Source organism: Corylus avellana, chromosome 4 (assembly GCF_965113065.1).
Source record: "Corylus avellana chromosome 4, dhCorAvel1.hap1.2, whole genome shotgun sequence".
Classification (NCBI taxonomy): Eukaryota; Viridiplantae; Streptophyta; class Magnoliopsida; order Fagales; family Betulaceae; genus Corylus; species Corylus avellana.
Window position 1 is genome coordinate 1,083,833 of NC_142493.1, and position 20,929 is coordinate 1,104,761.

General features: G+C 37.9%; 2 protein-coding genes across 3 annotated transcripts; both read left to right on the forward strand.

Moving 5' to 3' along the window:
• Window positions 1-2,169: 2,169 nt before the first annotated feature.
• LOC132179644 (protein FAR1-RELATED SEQUENCE 11) lies at window positions 2,170-14,430 on the forward strand. Of its 2 annotated transcripts, none has more exons than XM_059592398.2 (4): window positions 2,170-2,252; window positions 3,443-4,463; window positions 5,135-5,578; window positions 13,067-14,430. In XM_059592398.2, the coding sequence occupies exons 2-4, from the start codon at window positions 3,486-3,488 to the stop codon at window positions 13,682-13,684; spliced, it is 2,040 nt and encodes a 679-aa protein (XP_059448381.2). In that variant the 5' UTR covers window positions 2,170-2,252; window positions 3,443-3,485; the 3' UTR covers window positions 13,685-14,430. The 2 variants fall into 2 exon arrangements, with proteins under 2 accessions (XP_059448381.2, XP_059448382.2); XM_059592399.2 differs by having other exon boundaries at window positions 5,135-5,386.
• A 1,121-nt stretch (window positions 14,431-15,551) lies between these two features.
• LOC132180084 (uncharacterized) lies at window positions 15,552-20,847 on the forward strand. Its single transcript, XM_088515999.1, has 4 exons — window positions 15,552-15,598; window positions 16,356-16,461; window positions 16,951-17,055; window positions 20,531-20,847. The coding sequence occupies exons 2-4, from the start codon at window positions 16,417-16,419 to the stop codon at window positions 20,705-20,707; spliced, it is 327 nt and encodes a 108-aa protein (XP_088372125.1). The 5' UTR covers window positions 15,552-15,598; window positions 16,356-16,416; the 3' UTR covers window positions 20,708-20,847.
• The last annotated feature ends 82 nt before the right edge of the window (window positions 20,848-20,929 follow it).

The following is a 20,929-nucleotide window of genomic DNA, read 5'->3' on the forward strand; positions in this document are numbered from 1 at the left end:
AAACAAAGAACAACAATAGGGAAAAGAAAGCGAAATCCAAAAACAAACACAAAAAAGAAAAGAAACACAAATCAGGGAAGAGAGGGGGGAAAGGAAAATGGGGAAGGGAGGGGGGAACAGATCAAGGAAAGAGAGGGGGAAAGAGAGGAGGGGGGGAGGGGGAGAAACCCCTCCCCCTCAGCTGTGCGGCACTTCCTTAAGCTCTGCTAGGGTTTTGGGATTTTTCTAAACTATTACTCTAATGCTCTCTTATCTCTTATATGCTAGAAAGCTTTTGTTAGTTCCCTTTAAAGCTATGTTGTTTGAGCTAAAGATAATAAAGCTTTAATCTACAGATTTAGGGGAAACTTTACTAAAGACTCTTAAACTTTCACCCGTTTTGAAATACCCCCTCTAAACTTCAAAATCTCTCAATTTAGTCCCCTGAACTTTCAATTGCTCTCAATTTGGACACTTCTGTCAATTATAGCCGTTAAAATACAAAAAAAGACCAAAATATTTATGATTTTTGTTTTTTGGTTTTTTTTTAAAAAAATTAAAAAACGTTTTAGAAGTTGGAATTTTATACAAAAGTCAGGGGTATAAATGTCTTGTAATGTTGAAAATCTGACGGAGGGGTCCAAATTGAGAGCAATTGAAAGTTCAGGAGACTAAATTAAGAGATTTTGAAGTTTATGGGGGGTTTATCAAATCGGGTAGAAATTCAAGAGTCTTCAGTAAAGTTTCTCCATAGATTTAATATAAGAGGAGATGTCCTATTGTTTTTCTACTGTTCTACATAATGCAAGGGGATCCAATAAAAAAAAATTCTTAGTTCGCGTCAAATTTTACAGATTTAATAGTATATATTTTATTACATTATTTAAAATTTTAAAAGATGTGAGTCCCAGGGGGCGATACTACATTGCTCCTGGGGCAGCCCCTCAAGGGGAGTCCCCAAAAATTTAAAAAAAAGTTCTTAAAATTTTTTAAAAATTAAATTTTTACCTCTAATTTTTTTAATTTTGCCCCCTCCCAAAACTTTAAATACTAGTTTCGCCTCTAGATGTAACACTTTGTTTAAATAATGTGGCACTATATACATTGTCAGGTGCAATATAACAAAATTTGACCGTAAAATAAATCATTTTTATCTCACCTATTCCTTGTTATCTAGGAACTAGAGTCAAAATATTTATTTGTTCTCATTTACTTGTTTAATATATAATGAATTTATTACTTTCTATTGTTTTTATTAACAAAGTGGCATGCAAGTTTTAAGAGGTTACGCTTGACCTAAAGAGACATTATTTAGTATCGTTTTCACTATAAAAATGATTCTATTTTTGAATTCAAACACTATGTTTAGAGTCTTTTGCCAAGAGTTACTATTCAAATGTTACTATATCAATAGTGATTTTTTTTTTAAGCTTAGAACGTCATCTTTCAAGTTTCAAGTGTCACTATATACGGATTTTTTTTGTAAGGATAGGTGTGATTTACAAACTTTTATTTTTGGGAAAAATCCACTTTACCCCCCTGAAGTTTCAGGAGTTTTTCAATTTGAACTCTAAAGTTTAAAAATTTGCAATGTACCCCCCAATGTTTCAAAAATTTTCAATTTAAACCTTCCGTTACAATTTCCGTTAAATTGGACGAAGCTTTTTTTAAAAAAGCTTGAGGGTAATTATGTAATTTTAGAGATCTTCGTCCAATTTAACAGAAATTATTAACAGAAGGTTTAAATTGAAAATTTTTAAAACATTAGGGGATACATTGCCAATTTTTAAACTTTGAAGTTCAAATTGAAAAATTCCTGAAACTTTAAGGGGGTGAAGTTGATTTTTCTCTTTATTTTTCTTATCAAATCGATGTATTTGTAATTTCAACTTAATTTTTTTGTCTCTCTATCACTTGTAGAATATAAAGCTTATCAGGAATTCCCTTAATTCAATCGTATTAAAAAATTAGTTTAAATTAAGCTTTTAATGTATTATTATACAAAAAACCTTGAAAAACATTACCTTGGACAGTTCTATCCTTAAAAAAGAAAATAATAATAATAATAACAATGGAGAGGAGGTGTTTGGGTATGCGCATTATGGTGTCCTCAAGTCGAACAACAACCTGTTTGGATACAAAGAAGGCGTCAGATAGTAAAGTGCGCACGAAGTATAAAAGGGCTCCCATCACCTCCCTGCGCATTTTAGGGCAAGTCCTCAAAAACTCACGGTTTTTCCAATCCTTCTGACATGGAATCCATGGCATGAATGGTACCCTTCTCTCTCTGTATCTCTTTATGTATGTATGTGTATATATATATATATATATATATATTACATAGAAGTATTGTATTTCTATATTTCTATTTTGGAGAAACGTGTGCAGTCAGAGGAGCTCTTAAAATGAAAGAAGATTGTGTTTTTTGAGTGATTTTTTGTGAGTGAACACAAAAGCCCATTGTCGATTTTCCATTTTTTGATAATGGGCTATCCTCAATTTTGCAGAATGTGTAAAAAATGTGATTGAATTGAGGTGTATAGTATGTAATACGTGTCTCTGTTTATATGTGTTTGTAGTTGTTTGTAATGCATTCATAACCAGGGAAAGAAGAAGCTGGGAAAGTTTTGAAATTCTGAGGTTATTTGGAGAAACATGACACGGGTGATTGATGGTTTGGGTGAATGTGATTGAGTTTAGCTCAAAATTTAAGAGTGAATTTGTTTGTGTAAGACATTCATCATCTGGTATCAAACAATATGTGTAAAAAATAGCTAGTGATGTAATGTGGTTCTGAGGAAAGAAGGAAAAGCATGATAAGGTTTTTGTAGTTTTGGGACAGACAATGATGCATTTGAAGTGGGTTTGGTGTATTACTGAGGAAAATCTGGAAATGTAACTAGATCATTTGATAGGATTGAACAGAAATTAAAAGATGGGAATTCTATTACAAACGATTGGTTTGTTTTATGGTATTTAACTGTCAGATATAGGTTAGCTTGAATGAAATCTGAACTGCAAGCAAAGCACCATTTGCGGATTGAAATGTGATGATCAACATAAACACTATTTAGAAACTCCTCTGAGCAACTATGGAGATTCCTATAGAATTGTTTTGATAAATAATTAATTCATTGAAAAATAAGAGAATGATACCAAAGTAGTGACTTTGCCATAGTTTAATTGATTGTTTACATCGACTTCTGAAGTATGAAGAATCATCATCATTGTTACTATTTTTTTCTATTATTTCCCTTTGTGCTTGTCGCTGACCAGCATGTAGACTAGATGTCATTTATTATGCTTACATGTGCACTTATGTCCTTTTGATTTGATAGGAAATGAAAAAAAAAAAATTATGCTTTATTTGTTATTTCGTTTCTGTGTTCTATAATGCATCGTTCCATCCATTGGGACTAGGTCGGCTGATGAATTTTTTCTTTCTCTTTTGTTTTTTTAATAGACATGTCTTAGGTTGACCTTGCGTGGGTTAACGACTAAGTATAATGTCTGAAGAGGCTGGACCAATGTTGGTGGTTTATGATGATCCCTCAGATCAACGATCTTTGTCATTGGACGATACTAGTAGCACAGAGGAATCACCTGATGAAACCAGGCTCTCCCTAGAAACCACTAATGATGCAATTCCATATATTGGGCAAAGGTTTTCTACTCATGATGCTGCTTATGAATTTTATAGTGAATTTGCAAAGCGATGCGGGTTCTCAATCCGGCGTCACCGTACAGAGGGAAAGGATGGGGTTGGCAAAGGACTAACGAGACGCTACTTTGTTTGCCACCGTGCTGGCAACACACCTATCAAAAACTCAAATGAAAGTAAACCTCAAAGAAACCGTAAATCATCCCGGTGTGGATGCCAAGCGTACTTGCGGATAAGCAAGACAACAGAGTTAGGTGCACCTGAATGGCGTGTCACAGGTTTTGCAAACCACCATAATCATGAGCTCTTAGAACCAAATCAAGTTCGTTTCCTTCCTGCATACCGGACCATATCAGATTCAGACAAGAGCAGAATCCTTATGTTTGCCAAAACTGGAATTTCTGTGCACCAGATGATGAGACTTATGGAGCTTGAGAAGTGTGTGGAGCCAGGATATTTGCCTTTCACTGAAAAGGATGTGAGGAATTTACTCCAATCATTCAGGAAATTAGATCCTGAAGAGGAGGGCATAGATTTATTAAGAATGTGCAGAAACATTAAGGAGAAAGACTCTAACTTCAAATTTGAGTATACACTTGATTCAAACAACAGATTAGAGAACATTGCCTGGTCATATGCCTCGTCAGTCCAGTCGTATGAGATCTTTGGTGATGCAGTTGTGTTTGATACAACACATCGCTTGACTGCATTTGACATGCCACTTGGGATTTGGGTTGGAATGAATAATTATGGTATGCCTTGCTTCTTTGGCTGCGTCCTTTTGCGTGAGGAAAATTTAAGGTCATTTTCATGGGCATTGAAGGTAATGCAAAAGTAATTTTGTCTCCCTACCCACCCCCACCCCCCTCCCCAGCTTTCCAACTAATCTGTCACCTTATATTGCACATGTGACTGACATAAATTTTAATTGGACCACTCAATCAATTGCTTCTCTTATGTGGCATAACCAAAATCAAAAGGCAAGTTGAAGGATAGAAACATAAACTTTGAAATTTAAAAGCTGGATGTTTAGGCAATCAGGCAGGGAGTAATTGATGCAGTAGGTGGTCAGAAGTGATTGGCCAGTTAGGTTTAGACCCTGCATAAGATAATGTTGCATAAGTGATTGAGTTTCACATGAGGGAATTTGTAATTGGGAGTTAATTTTATCTATGTTACAACTAAAATGTTGGCCGCAATTAGGATGGTCACTGAGCATGTACCTTTCAGATTTATAGTAGTCAATTTCTATGACTTTAGGGTTCTTTCCCCCTTCCCCCCGGTAAATGCAGATGAGCGCCTCCTGTTATTGTTTAGTGCCTATTGGTTGTTCTTGCTGTCATCCTAATTGGAAGAAATTTTATTTAGGATGAAAATATCTTCACTTTGATGAATATGTTGCACATGCACAGATATATTTCCTTTTTCAAAGAGCATCACAACTCCCAAATTGACATTGGTGTTTGTTTCTGTTTTGTATTGTACACATGGAAGGCATTCTTGGGGTTCATGAATGGGAAGGCTCCACAAACAATTTTAACTGACCAAAATTTGTGTCTCAAAGAAGCAATAGCCATGGAAATGCCGATGACTCAACATGCACTTTGCATATGGATGATTGTGGCGAAGTTTCCATCCTGGTTTAATGCTGTACTGGGAGAACGTTACAATGAGTGGAAGGCAGAGTTCTTTCGACTCTACAATCTGGAGTCAAATGATGATTTTGAACTCGGTTGGAGGGACATGGTAAATTCTTTTGGGTTGCACACTAACAGGCATATAGCCAACTTGTATGGATTACGCATACTTTGGGCATTGCCATTCTTGAGAAGCCATTTCTTTGCGGGAATGACTACAACTGGCCAGTCAAAGTCAATTAATGCTTTCATTCAAAGATTTTTGAGTGCACAGACTCGCCTTGCACATTTTGTAGAACAAGTACGCTATTCTCTTTTGCTATTTGGGTTCAATTTGATTAAGATATTATCATTTAGATGTGGTTTTTGAGTGTATTATTTTGTCATTTCATGATTGCTTACAGTGTGTGCTCAAAACAATGTTCTACATTCTAGTTAGTCTCACGTAAAGATTAGGGATGCTGATAACATTATGAGAATGTTAGCATATGGAGATTCTATAATTGACTATGCTTCTATGTAGGCTTTTATGAATTATATCTGGCCAAGCCCCATTGCATATCCCGTTTTACCTAAGGGATGGTGAAAGATGAAATGGTTGGAGATTTTCCAGTACCCTGGCCTTTCCATGTTCTAAAGGTTCTGGCCCGTTATCTTTTTTCTAACATTACCTAGTCTAGGAAAAATAGGTAGTACAACAAAAGAAGGAAGAGTTATCAATGTTTTTAAGTACCTGTGTACTAGGGTTGCGCCCCTCAACTCTTTTAATGAGATTGCATTACTTATTAAAAAAAAACAAGTTTGTAAGTAAGCTCTTAAATTTCTCATGGTTTCCTTGTTCTTTTTTCTCCTTATAGTTAGGTATTTTCTCATGTATAGTTCTTGTGTACCTGGGAGGGCCTTACGTTTTTCATGATATTTCGATTACTTATATTTAAAGAAAAGTAAGCTCTTAAATTTTATTGAACCAGTAATGGTTAGTCTCTGCATGTTGTGATCAATGCTTTGGGTAACCAGGCAAAAATGAAGTTGCCGAAACATAATGACCTTTTCTCTTCAGAACCTGCAGAGCAAGTGCTCTTTGGTCATGTTAGAAGAATGTAGAAGAATGTGTTAGAAGAATGTAGAAGAATGTATTAGGGTATGAGGGCAATTTGGTCATTTATGTATTCTCAAAGCTTATATATAATATGTGTGAGGTAGGCTATTGATCTTTGAACAGCCTCCTCTTTTCTCTATACTTTATTCATAAAAACCTCTCAACATGGTATCAGAGCCTAGGGTTTATACCTTTTCCTGATATCTTATTCTTCTCTCCCCGGTTCTCTTTCCTTCTTTTTTTTTTCTTTTCTTCCTCTCCCATTTATATTGCTACTGCTTGAACGTAGTTGAAGTGCTGGGCTTCAAGCCCGTGGTGGAAGATGGCGCTAGGTTCTCCATCGCCGGTGGTATGAACCGCCGTCATCTCCATGGGCCTTAAGTAGTCGTCGATGATCGGTTGGTGCTGTCTGTAGTGCTGTCGGAGGTGTGTTTGTCGTCGTTGGTTGTTTTCCGGCACGATTTGGGTGTCGCCGGCAGGTTTGGTTGTCGTCGGCGAGGTCTGGTTGTCTCCGGCGCAGTTTCGGCGAGATCTGGTTGTCTCCGGCGCAGTTTCGACGAGATCTGGTTGTCGTCGGCGAGGTCTAGTTGTCTCCGGCGCAGTTTCGGCGAGATCTGGTTGTCTCCGGCGCAGTTCCGGCGAGGTCTGGCTGTCTCCGGCGCGTCTGGCTGTCTCCGGCGCAGTTCCGGCAAGGTCTGGCTGTCTCCAGCGCATTTCCGGCGATGTCTGGCAGTCTCCGGCGTGGTTCCAGCAGTTTTCACAGACGAAGATTGGGTGTTTGGCTCCGGGTTCCTGCTGTCGCGTATTCGGGATAAGGATATCCCAACCCTCAACCGGGATAAGGCTATCCGGTTTCTGGTTATCCCCTGTCCAGACCGGTCCAGCCCATTTTCCGGCCGGTTCAGTCCATTTTCCGGCCGGTTCAGTCATTTTCCGGCCGGTTCAGTCCATTTTCCGGCCGGTTCAGTCCGGTTCAGGCCAGGTTCAAGCCGGTTCAGGTCAGTTTTTGCTAATTTCTCTCGGTTTCTTCCGGTTCACTATGGTTTAGACCTGTTTTTGCTCAACTTCAGTCCGGTTCAGGTCAGTTTTTGACGTATTTTATCGATTCTACCATGGTTTGAGTTGTTTTTGGTTGGCATTCATCATTGTCAGCAAGCTTTGCTTTGAGTTGGGGCTGTTTTGTGTGAGTTTTTTTTTGGTAGTTCGTTGGTTGGTGGACTTGTGTAGTTGTTTGCATCTGGTTAGTGCATTATCATGGCTCCTCCTTCCGATTTAATTAATTCTGCCTCTATGGGTCCGGCTACTATGACACTTGTGAAACTTAATGGCAAAAATTATAGTTATTGGTCACGATCTGTGGAAGTATACTTGAGAGGGAAAGGTCTGTATTCTCACTTCGAATATGAGCAATCTCCGGAAGATGACTCCAAAGGCCTTTGGGACCAGGCCGATAATCAGATTATATCTCTTATGTTGAATAGTATTGAACCTCACATTGGATCCTCATGTCTCTATCTTCCTACTGCTAAAGCAATTTGGGATCATCTCCGGCATATGTACTCTGGCGCTGGGAATATCACTCGAGTTTATGAGGTGTGTCAACGATATTTTGGACTAGAACAAGGTACTCAATCTTTAGATGAGTACTACAATCAGGTTGTGACCGTCTGTCGGGAACGAGACATGTATCAGCCACTCTCCACTGACTTGCAGAAAATGGAGAAGCAACGTCAAGATGTGGATGTGGTTCGATTTCTTCTCGGCTTGAAACCTGAGTATGAGTCTGTTCGTGCGCAGATTTTGGGAGGTTCTGGTCTCCCATTGCTTTCTGAGGTTTTTTCTCGGGTTCAGCGTGCTACTATTTCTGATCATGGTTCTTTGTTGAGCATGGAACGTACTGGTGATCGTGCTGCATTTATTGCTGCCCGTGGTAGTTATGGTGGTACCCGTGGGGGGCGTGGCAGTCGAGGTGGTCGTGGTTTTCGTGGTGGCCGTGATTTCCGGGGAGGTGGTCGCATTGGAGGTCGTGGGCCTCGCAAATGCACTCATTGTGGCCGTACCAATCATTCTGTGGAGTTTTGTTGGGACTTACATGGCACACCATCCGGGTTTGCCAATCAGGTTACTTCTCATGAGGGTTCTCTAGCCCCGGCTGGACCACTTGGTACTCCAAGCTCACCCCTTGAGAATGATCTCATCTCCATCCCGAAAGATGAGTATGCTCAGTTCTTAGCCCATAAGCAGGCCTCTTCCTCTTCCACTGCTACTCTTGCTCAGTCAGGTACTGCATCTCACTGTCTTTTATCCTCCACTAGCAACCCGTGGGTTATCGATTCTGGCGCCAATGAACATATGACTGGTTCGTCTACTTTCCTCTCTAATTATCATCCTGTCGCATCACCTAGAAGTGTCACCCTAGCTAATGGTTCCCTATCCAAAGTGGTCGGTTTAGGCACTACCCATCTGAGTCCTGACATTGAGTTGTTATCTGTTTTACATGTCCCTGGCTTTCCTTTTAATTTGTTATCTATTAGTCAAATCACAAAATCCCTTAACTGTTCAGTTAGTTTTTATCCTTCTCTATGCATTTTTCAGGATCTCAAGACGAGGAGGATGATTGGTATGGGGCATGAAGTTGATGGCCTCTATTATCTCGATCTAGCACCCACACTTTCCTCTTATGCGTTGCAGTCGTCGGCCTCCGCTCTTCAGTGGCATTGTCGTCTTGGTCATCCTTCCCTTTCTACATTGAAGCATCAAGTCCCCAGTCTTCGTCATGAGACGTCTGTGCCTTGCGAAGCTTGTCAGCTTAGCAAGCATCATCGTGTCTCGTTTCCGTCTCGTGTTGTTAATAGGGTTTCTAGTGCTTTTGAGTTAGTTCATTCTGATGTATGGGGTCCAATTAATATCGCAGCCAATAAATTCCACTATTTTGTGACCTTTGTGGATGATTTTTCCCGTATGACATGGTTATTTTTAATGAAAAATCGTTCAGAGTTATTTTCTATTTTCCAACTTTTTCGCACTATGATTAAGACTCAATTTGCTCAGAAAATCCGTATTTTGCGTTCGGATAATGCTAAAGAATATACATCTCATTCATTTGCCTCTTATTTGTCTGATAAAGGCATTATCCATCAAACATCCTGTGCTCACACTCCACAACAAAATGGTGTGGCTGAACGCAAAAATCGTCATTTATTAGAAATCGCACGTTGTCTCTTAATTCATATGCATGTTCCCAAACAATTTTGGAGTGATGCTGTCCTCACCGCTTGTTATTTAATTAATAGGATGTCCTCCTCGGTCTTAGATGGTACCTCTCCTCATTCTCTTTTATATCCTTCTTCCTCCTCATTCTCCTTGCCATTGAAGGTTTTTGGGTGTGTTTGCTATGTTCATAATTTGGGTCCCGGATTTGATAAGCTTGACCCTCGTGCTACTAAATGTGTCTTCCTTGGGTATTCCACAACCCAAAAGGGATACCGTTGCTATAGTCCGGTTCTTCGACGCTACTTCACTAGTGCCGATATCACATTTGTTGAGTCTCTCCCCTATTTTTCTGCTACTACCTCTTTGGGTGACCCTTCCCTTGAGCCTGATGTCGAGTCTCTTCCGCTGCCTATTCCTCTTCTCTCTGTGCCGGTCTCTCCTTCTCCTCCGGTCTCGCTACCTCACCACCAACCTGCTCCACTCCAAGTTTATCAACGCCGACTTCGACCATCAGCTCCTGCACCGCCATCATCATCCTTATCGTCTCCAGATCCGCTGCCTCCACATCCATCCGACCACTTGCCTATTGCCCTACGGAAAGGTACACGTTCTTGCACTACCCAACATCCTATTAGTCAGTTTGTCTCCACTCGTTCTTTATCCCCTACATTCTCTTGCTTTCTTTCCCATCTCTCTACTGTTTCTATTCCTAAGACAGTGCAGGCTGCAATATCTGACTCTGGTTGGAGGCAAGCTATGGAATTGGAAATGAAGGCCTTGCATCACAATGGGACATGGGAGCTTGTTCCCTTACCACCTAATAAGAAAACTGTGGGTTGCAAATGGGTCTACACAGTTAAGTTTCATCCTGATGGTTCGGTTGAAAGATTGAAAGCTCGGTTGGTTGCTAAGGGCTATACGCAAACGTATGGTATTGATTATGATGACACTTTTTCTCCTGTTGCCAAAATTTCATCTATTCGTGTTCTTATTTCCATGGCTACTAATCTTGATTGGCCCTTGTTCCAATTGGATGTCAAAAATGCCTTTCTCCATGGGGATTTGAGTGAAGAAGTTTATATGGAGCAACCACCTGGGTTTGTCGCTCAAGGGGAGTCTCCGGGCTATGTTTGTAAATTAAGAAAGGCATTGTATGGTCTCAAGCAATCACCGCGGGCATGGTTTGGAAAGTTCTCTGAAGCGGTACTGAAGTTTGGTCTGCAGAGATGTCAGACAGATCATTCAGTATTCCACTTACATACTAGTGCTGGCTATATTCTCCTTGTGGTATATGTAGATGACATTGTCATTACTGGGGATGATTCAGGAGGCATTGCCCGATTAAAACAATTCCTACAGGATCAATTTCATACAAAGGATTTGGGCAAACTTCGATATTTTCTAGGCATTGAAGTTGCTAGATCTCGAACAGGTATCAACTTGTCCCAGAGAAAGTATGCACTTGACTTATTAGAAGAGACAGGTCTTTTGGGTTCTCGGCCAGTTGATGTTCCAATGGATCCAAATAAGAAATTACTAAAGGATGAAGGTGAATTATTTGAAGATCCCGGCAGATACCGTCGTCTAGTTGGGAAGTTGAACTATCTTACTATCACCAGGCCAGATATTTCATATGCCGTTAGTGTTGTCAGTCAATTCTTGGAGGCTCCTCGGGTTTCACATTGGGAAGCTGTTACTCGGATTATTCGTTATGTAAAGAGACAACCTGGTCTAGGAATATTGTATAGACCAAATGGACATCTCAGGGTAGAAGGTTTTACTGATGCAGATTGGGCAGGTTCTCCTTCAGATAGACGGTCTACTACAGGGTATTGCACATTCTTTGGTGGTAATCTTGTAACTTGGAAGAGTAAGAAACAGACTGTGGTGGCACGATCTAGTGCTGAAGCAGAGTACAGGGCAATGGCTCATACGACTACTGAGTTGACATGGTTACAACATTTCCTTCAGGAGATCGGCTTCTCGACTACTACTCCTATCCCATTATCTTGTGATAACCAGGCTGCCATACATATTGCATCTAACCCGGTTTTTCATGAAAGGACTAAACACATTGAGGTTGATTGTCATTTCATCCAAGACAAGATACTCAATGGAAACATATCTACAGTATTTGTGAAGTCTGGAGACCAATTAGCTGATATGTTTACAAAGTCTTTATGTCGTAACCGGTTAGAGTTTATTTGTTCCAAGCTGGGCTTATATGATATATATGCTCCAGCTTGAGGGGGAGTGTTAGAAGAATGTAGAAGAATGTGTTAGAAGAATGTAGAAGAATGTATTAGGGTATGAGGGCAATTTGGTCATTTATGTATTCTCAAAGCTTATATATAATATGTGTGAGGTAGGCTATTGATCTTTGAACAGCCTCCTCTTTTCTCTATACTTTATTCATAAAAACCTCTCAACAGGTCATTCGCTAAATATTTTACTGGTGGAATTGTCAGGTTAAAATGGTGATTTTGTCTTTTGATGAGATACACAGGAAATCATTAATGAAAATGAAAATTCTGGGAAAAAAGGAGAAATATACATGGTAAGTCATTGGCTCAAATCCAATAAAGGGCTTTGACCTTTGTTTCTTTTTCTTTTTTAAGTTTTTTGTTCCTTTGGATAAACCCAGAAGGGAGAAAGAGATACTTTTGACGTGTATCTTGGAAAAGGTCAAAACCAAAAGGAGGTTTTTGAGTGTTTTCTGTCATTCATTTAATCACATTTTTTGTGGCTTTATGAAAAACTCTTTTTTGATAGGTAATTTATGAAAAACTCTTTTTTGATAGGTAATTTATGAAATGAAAACTTGCGACTTTATAACTAGTTCCATGATAGTAGAGAGTGTAGAGCACTTGCAATAAAAAATGTAAGCATTTATTTTTATATTAATGACTAACTTGCAATTAGCAGGCAGCCTATATTTGTTGGAGAAAGAAAACCAATTAAATTAACGAGTGATTTAAACCTAGTCCCACCCCAAATTGTTGAGTATAGGTTCGTCATAAATTTCATTTTATACATTGCCTGGTCCTTGACTTGAAATGTTAGTCATACGAAGACTGTTGTATTAAATTAAAACTTTTAACTGTTCTGAGAGCATGAAAAGACTGAAGATGATTAAGATGAAGCACACTGAACTAATTACTGGTAACAGCTTGGCATGCTGTAGAAATTTCTTGATTAATTTTACTATTGGAAAGTTGGTTTTAGCATTTGATCTCCATGCTTTGGAAATTTTTTGCCCTTTTTGATGGGGCTATTGGATATCAGTATGCATTGAATTTAGAACTTGATTCTGGTTCAACAGATTGATGAAAACCCTGTCTCAACTGTCTAGATAATTCTAATTGTTTGTTGGAGAAGCCTTTCCCTCCTTACGTATAGATTAATTGGTTGGGATTAACGCTTAGTTGAGTTGAGCAGAAGTTTTCCCTGTTTATTAATGTAAATTTGCACTAGCAGGTAGCAGTTGCTGTGGATTTTAAAGATCAAGCTGGAGAACAACAAACAATGCAACAGAATCTCCAAAATATTTGCCTGAAAACTGGGGCCCCCATGGAATCCCATGCTGCCTTGATGCTCACTCCTTTTGCCTTCTCTAAGCTACAAGAACAACTTGTTCTGGCTGCCCACTATGCATCTTTTCAGATGGATGATGATTTTCTTGTGAGACACCACATGAAAGTCGAGGGAGGTCGTAAAGTGTATTGGGATCCTCGGGATGGCATCATAAGTTGCAGCTGCCGTCACTTTGAGTTCTCTGGAATTCTCTGTCGGCATGCCCTTCGAGTTCTTTCAACAGGGAATTGCTTTCAAATCCCAGATAGGTATCTACCCATCCGTTGGCGCCGGATCAGCACACCCTCTGCAAAGCTCCTTCAGAGTGCTCCAAGTGATCATGCAGATAGAATTCAGTTTTTGCAAAGTATGGTATCATCCCTGGTGACAGAATCTGCCAAGTCCAAGGAGAGGCTAGATATTGCTATCGAGCAAGTTTCCATCCTTTTATCTCGTATAAGAGAGCAGCCAGTTTCATTACAAGGCATGAGAGATGTTTCCTCTATTCATAGGGGCCTTTGACTCAAGACAATACCATACATAGTTAGCACAGTCTTGAATTCTCATTGAATGGAGGGACCCCAATATATTGGGCAAAGAAAGCAAGTCTAGGAGATCTGTAAAGCAAGCTTTTGGGAGGAAAGCCCCTTCGTGTGAAGACTTGGAGCTGGCTTGTGGGCTAGCCTCCTTTGCATCACTTTTTTGGTAGTTTTGGTGCATGCAAATATTCTTTAAAAGTTGTGTCCTCCATAGACATCATTATAAATGCTTGTCCATGGATTCAGATCTCCAGCAATTTTGTTGTTCAAATGTGAAGGGGCTTTTATGGGATCCACATGCCCAAACAGGTGGACACGCACATAAGTTTCATGACGGTTTTTTATCCCTTATCTTTTGGGGGATCGGTTTCACAAGGTTTCCAATATGTACAAAAATATATAGGAAGGACTTTTTGTGTTATATGTATGTATATCGTTGTGTATGTGGTTTAAAAGGTTAGCTCATTTTGGTACTGAGGTTACGAGAAAATTGTATTTGCAGAGGCAACGGTGTGTTTGGAAGCAAGTGAAGGATTGAGTTGAAGATAGTTCTTTCCTTTCTTAAAGTGCCAGCATTCATTTGTTTAGTTATCTTCTTCTTGTTGTCTTTAGGTTAGGTTGTGGCTAACTTTTCCATTATTTGTAAGTTGAGGGGAAAAGAAAGGCAAATTTAATAACAGAATTAATCTTCATGTGCTTATAACAACACATGATGTATTTATGCCTAAATTAATCTTCTTTAAGTTGACGGCAGTGAATCTATTATTACATAAGATGGATTCCAATAAAGTAATGCAAGAAAAAAGAAAATAGTGATTAATTGCTTACACGTTCAATTTTTATTATTAAATTCAAGTATTTAGGCAACAATAGCCGGAGATAAGTATTTTTGTGATTCTCTTTTATCTTCATACTTTATACTTCTTCCAAAATCTTACAATAGCTTGAATTATGTAGTTTTGATTCTTGATATAGATGTATGTGAATGTGTGTTTATGAGTTTGTATGTATGCATGTGTGATATATATACTATAAGACAAACATATAGACTCGTGATAGATTGTTTAAGATTTGAGTTAATTTATCTAATTAAATTAAATAATAAAATATTAACATTAATTAATTAACTAATAATTAATATGAATTTATGAAAAAAATTAATAAATCACGACATTTACTTTATATATACAATGAATAAGTTAACGGATAGAGTTTTCCTCCAACTTAGTCTATAAAAATGACATTTGTCATTTGAACATGTGAGATATACATGTTTTTTTGATAGTAGTGATAAAGTTGAAATAAATAATATTAAAAACTCATGTGATTCTCACATGTTATTAAAAAAATGTACACATGTCATTTTTATAGATTGGGTTGAAGGAAATTCCTCCAATCCAGTTTGGAGGAAAACTCTGTCCTTAGTTAACTGAGTAGTTCGTAAACAAGATTGAATTTGTTCAAAAAATAAATTTAATTTAACTTGAGCTCAGCTTAAACATTCAATACTCAATTCGATAATAATAATCCTAGCGACAATGCTTTTGAGGGCTAAAAAGTAATAATAACAATCCTAGCGACAACATGTCCAAAAAAAAAAAAAAAAAAAATCCTAGTGATAATGCTTTTGAGGGCTAAAAAGTATTGATTAAGTAACATTATATTAAAATTGTAGTTTGATGGGGTCAGGTGTCATAGTTGGTAGTTCATGAGAGAGAAAATGCCAAAGGGCTGTAGTTAATGGGAGCAAAAGGTTATTACCAAAAAAAAAAAAAAAAAAAAAAAAAAAAAAAAAAACCGGTGAGTTTTAGTCCCTACATGCGTGCTGTCCTGGTTCTATCTAGTTGAGGAGCAGGAAGAGGAAGAGCCAGAAGCAACGGAACCTACCAACTAAACGGTGCGTTTCGATCCTATCTTAGCTGTGGTCTTCGTTCTTCTTATTCTTTGGGTACCGAGCAGCCATTATACTGGATGCGATTACTGTGGAATCTTTGTTCAATTACACGAAACACGCGTTTGTTGATTGAGACAATCACATATTGCCTTCTTTTCATTTGGACTTTTGTTCAATTCTTGCAAATTTTGTTTTTGTTTTTTTTTGTTTTTGATGCGTACAAATATTTACATGCTGTCAAATATGTGATTAATTAAATATTATTTGATTTTGCTTTCCTCCATTTTTTTGTCAATTTGATTTTTTGCTTTCATTTTTTTTTTTAATCTGGGTTTTGCTATATTTGTGCGTGTTTGTTCTTATTGGGTTTTGATGAATGATGGAGCTTTGCATTTCTTGATTCATGTATTTCTAGATTTTCTATTGCTGCTTATGGGTATATTTGTTTCCTTGTATTGTTAATTTGCATATATTTGTGTGTTCTTGCTGGGTTTTTGATCAGTGATGGAGCTTTCCGTTTCTTGATTCGTGTACTTCCGGATTTTTGATTGTTGCTTTTAGGGGTAAATTTGGTTCTTTCTATTGTCAAATATTGTTATGTGAAAAAATGAAAGATCTTTAATTTTTAATTTTTTGATCCCTTTTGCTTTAATTTGCTTTGGAACGCAATTGGAGGCACAATCTCAGATTCATGCTTTGTCTTTCATTTGGGGAAAATTGCATTTGTAGGGTTAAACGTTGCTGGTTGTGGTTGTTGCAGGTTGCTACAGCTTGAAGCGATTTTGTTAGAAAAATAGAAAAGAAATAAGATAAAAAGGAAAATGCATCCTCCTTTAACACTACACAAGCACCCAATGTGTGCCGAAGTGAGTCCATCTTCATCTTCTAGCTTTATTCATGATTTACTATCCACAATTTCTTTAGGTTTAAAAATCTCTTCTTTTTATTTTGTGGAGGCTAACTTTAAATGGATAGCTTTGACAGGATATATTTATTAATTTTCTTGGTTCTTATTATGAGATATATGGTCCTAGGATTTTGAGCCAAATCCGAGTAGTTGGGATATGTCTAGATTGAGTAGCAATAAGTAAGAGGAAAGGTGATTTTGGCATGGTAACCCTCCTATCATCTATGAGCAAGAGAAGTTGGAATAGTTTTATGGCAATCAATGTAAAGTGAACTGTGTTTTGCTTCACAAACTATAAATGTTCATGTCATAATTTTGATTCTTATGTTCCGTTCGATCATTGGAAGCATTTCATTCATTTTTTTTTTCCTTTCTTCAAATCAAATGTTGGAAGATGATGAACAAGTGGATAGATGTTGGTATGATTGTTGTACCTGATTTTGTGCAGATTATTGAAGAGTTCCAGAAGTGTCATATAGACCATCCCATTGGGAAATTCTTTGGTGAATGTACAGATCTCAAAATAAAGCTTGATCGTTGTTTCAGGGAGGATGTGAGTTTTCATTACATGGGTATTGGTTTTTCTCTAGTTGGGTTCTTTATGTTATTATTATTATTATTATTTTTTTGATGAATAAGCATTTCATTAAAATCAAAGCTCAAAATAGAGCAACACTGAAACACAAATACAACCCCTTACAAAGACAGGGGAAAACAAAAAACCTACAAAACCAGCAACTACTCAACACCAAAACAGCCCCTTACAACCCTTACATATTAAAAACAAAAAACAAAACTACAAGCCAACATTACAGAGGATGGCAGAAGGCAAATTCCACAATGAACACAACAAAAGGTTCTCCCTAGTTCTAGGAAAACCTCTTTTTACAGCAATTCTAGCCCTGATTTCCCAGAAAATCTGCTTCAGTAGCTGCTCTTCAGTTTTTGGAACACCATCATGTCTAAGTTCATTTCTAGTACGCCAGAGATTATAAACAAACAGAACCAAGAACCAATTGACAAATCAAGCACTTAAGAGAGTTCTTTCCCCACTTATTGCAACCAAGCTGCACAAGATCATCCCAAATCACAGGAGGCATATCAATTTTACAACGAAACATGCAATATTTCCAAACTCTCGAACTAAAGCTGCATTCAAAGAAAATATGATCACGAGTTTCTAGTTGAGAATGGCAGAAACAACACTGAACCTCACCCTTATAACCCCATTTGAGTAACCTCTCACCTGTAAGTAGCCTATCCTTCATAGCAAGCCACAAAATAAAAGCCTGCTTAGGAATAGCAAGAGGAAACCAAACTAACTTCCACCAAGTAACCTCTACATTCTTCTTTCTAAGGGCTTCCCAAGTCTCTGCACTAACAAAGACACCCTTTTTAGAAGCAGTCCAAACTGGCTTATCACATTGGCCTAAACAAACTTCAGAAAGCCTAGCTTGAATATCAACTAGAGCTTCTGATCTTGCAGGTCTCCAAAACCAATCTCCATTGCAAATGACAGAAGACAGCTTAGCTTCAATATTGCTTTGAGCATCATAAACAACCCTAAAGCCATATTGCTCAATCAAAACTCCTGCAGGATGCCACAAATCCAGCCACATATGAATGCTATCCCCATGCCCAACTTCAAACTTCAAGAACCTTTTAGCAATAGATCTCAGCTTCAAAATTTTCCTCCAACTCCATGAACAATTTTGAGGAATACCTATACTCCAAAAACTCCTTCTTTTTAATAGATTTTCTCTAACCCAGGCAACCCAAATAGAACCAGACCTGGCAAATATACTCCAGATATGCCTAAGCATAGAAGTTTGATTCCAAGTTTCAAGCTTCTTTAAGCCCAAACCTCCCTCCTTTTTAGGAAAACAAAGATCAGACCAAGAAACCTTAGCTTTAGCTACACCTTCTTCTTTCCCATTCCATAAAAACCTATTGGACTTTTGTTCAATAGCTTTAATGATCTTTTTAGGAAGAATGAAAATTCCCATCCAATATACTTGTAAACTGTAAAGAACAGAAGATAACAACTGGAGCCTACCTGCATATGAAAGATTCTTAGAGAGCCAAGAATCTATACGACCAGAAATTCTGCTAAGTAAAGCCCCACAATCAGCTGCAGAAAGTCTGGATGAAATAAGAGGAACCCCAAGATATCTCACAGGGAAATGACCATCCTTCATCATCAAATCATCCAATAGAATATGCCTCATTCTATCTGATACTCCAGAACAATAAAGAGAACTCTTAGAAGGATTAGCTTTCAACCCAGACAAATTCTCAAACTCAATAAGAGCAGCCTTGATAACTTTAATGGAACTCAAACTAGCTTCTGAAAAAATCAAAAGATCATCTGCAAAACACAAATGAGTAAGCTTCATTCTCTCACATTTAGGATGGAATTTAAAACCAACATTACCACCAGTATGTGCAGCCATAATCCGAGAGAAAACCTCCATAGCAAGAACAAACAAGTAAGGAGAAATAGGGTCACCCTGCCTCAGTCCCTTTTTACCTTCAAAATAGCCAACCAAAGTACCATTGATACAAACAGAAAATTTAGGAGAAGTAATACACGCCCTGATCCAGCTCAAAAATCTATTAGGAAAACCAAAACAATGAAGACAATGAAGCATAAATTCCCAATTCACCGAATCATAGGCCTTCATAAGGTCTATTTTCAAAGTACACCTAGGTTTTCCTTTTTCCTTATGATAACCCCTCACAAGTTCCTGAGCCAATAGAACATTCTCAGAAATATTCCTAGAAGGAATGAAAGCAGATTGGTTCATGCTCACCAAATCACCCAAAAAAGGCAACATCCTGTTAGACAAAATTTTAGTAATGCATTTATATATAACATTACAACAAGCAATAGGTCTAAAATCTCCCATGGCCGAAGGATTAACCTTTTTAGGAACCAAGGAAAGAATAGTAGCATTTACTTCCTTAAGCAATAAACCAGAAGTAAAAAAACCTTTAATAGCAGCCACTACCTCTTTACCCACAATAGACTAAGTAGACTTAAAAAAATCTGCAGAAAACCCATCAGGACCAGGGGCCTTATTGGCTTTCATATGAAACAAAGTATCTCTTATTTCAACTTCAGAAACCTCCTTCTCCATGGTAGCTGCATGTTCAGAGGAAATAGCAACAGAAATAAGCTGCCTAACTCTAGCTGCTTTGGCATCTGTGAAGTGTAGGTGATCTGTACCTAACAGATTCTTATAAAAGTCCTCAGCCACCCTTTTGATCTGATCAACATCATCCACTTTTGTGCCATGCTCATCCCACAGATAGTTGATAGTTTTCTTTGCATTTTGAACCTTAAGAGATTTATAAAAAAACTTATTATTCTGATCTCCCAAATTCAACCATTGATTCCTTGCCTTCTGCTTCAAGAAAGATTCCTCAGCTCTAGAAATAAAAACATAAGCATGAAGACATTCCCTCTCCTTAAGTAGACTATCAGCACTGCCAAAAGAAGCAAGAACATTATTTTGAGCTAAGTCCAGATTCTCTCGAGCCTGAATAACTTTTTGCTTCAAATTCTCAAAACAAACCAGATTTTTCTCTTTTAACACAGCTTTCACAGATCTAAGCTTAACATACAACTGAAACATTGGGACTCCCTCAACCTGAATACTCCAACCCTCCTTAACCCAATCCAAAAACCCTTTATGCTCTAACCAATAGTTATAGAACTTAAAAGGTTTAGGGCCAAAACTTTTTAAAGTACCTACTGAAATAATGATAGGAGAATGATCAGAAATGCCCCCTGAAAGGAATTCCACAGCCGTATTCCCAAAAAGACTCATCCAATTCACATTAGCCAAAACTCTATCCAGTTTTCTTGCTACAAACCGAGGCTCCTCACTTTTATTAGTCCAAGTGTAAAAACACCCACTAAAATTTAGATCCAAAACTTCAATATCATTCAAACACTGACCAAATTCAAATTCAATATCTTTATGTTATTATTCTCATAACAAGATCTTCAAATTTTTTGGCAGAAAGCTCTGAAGCGGAAAGCAAACTTTGAGCAGAGTAAGAAATTGAAGGAAAGACTACAAGCTTTTAGGAAGGAAACTACTGAAGAGAACAACCTTGTGCAAAGTCAATGGGGAAGTGAGAGATCAACATCGATCTTCATGGTAAACAGCGATTACTCCAAAAGCACTCACCCATGAACCGTTGCTGCTACAAATAACATAAAGAAACTGTAGTTGTAGGAAACATGACTTGATATTTTGTTGCACATGATGTTTTCATGGTGCTTATTTGTTCCGTTGAATTCGTGGGAATTAATTTGTATTTCCTATTTAAACTATTCACTTTTTTCTTGCTGGAGAGGGATATTTGATAATCACATTTCATTGATAGATTCCTCGGTAAACATAAACAAATATATA

What these genes read in the sequence shown, in the direction of transcription:
- LOC132180084 (XM_088515999.1), top strand. Translation starts at nt 16,417, where the DNA reads ATGCATCCTCCTTTAACACTACACAAGCACCCAATGTGTGCCGAA. An exon ending in AGCACCCAATGTGTGCCGAA is followed by an intron (nt 16,462 to 16,950) that starts GTGAGTCCATCT and finishes GATTTTGTGCAG; the next exon opens with ATTATTGAAGAGTTCCAGAA. An exon ending in ATCGTTGTTTCAGGGAGGAT is followed by an intron (nt 17,056 to 20,530) that starts GTGAGTTTTCAT and finishes ATTTTTTGGCAG; the next exon opens with AAAGCTCTGAAGCGGAAAGC.
- LOC132179644 (XM_059592398.2), top strand. Translation starts at nt 3,486, where the DNA reads ATGTCTGAAGAGGCTGGACCAATGTTGGTGGTTTATGATGATCCCTCA. An exon ending in CATTTTCATGGGCATTGAAG is followed by an intron (nt 4,464 to 5,134) that starts GTAATGCAAAAG and finishes TACACATGGAAG; the next exon opens with GCATTCTTGGGGTTCATGAA. An exon ending in TTGCACATTTTGTAGAACAA is followed by an intron (nt 5,579 to 13,066) that starts GTACGCTATTCT and finishes TTGCACTAGCAG; the next exon opens with GTAGCAGTTGCTGTGGATTT.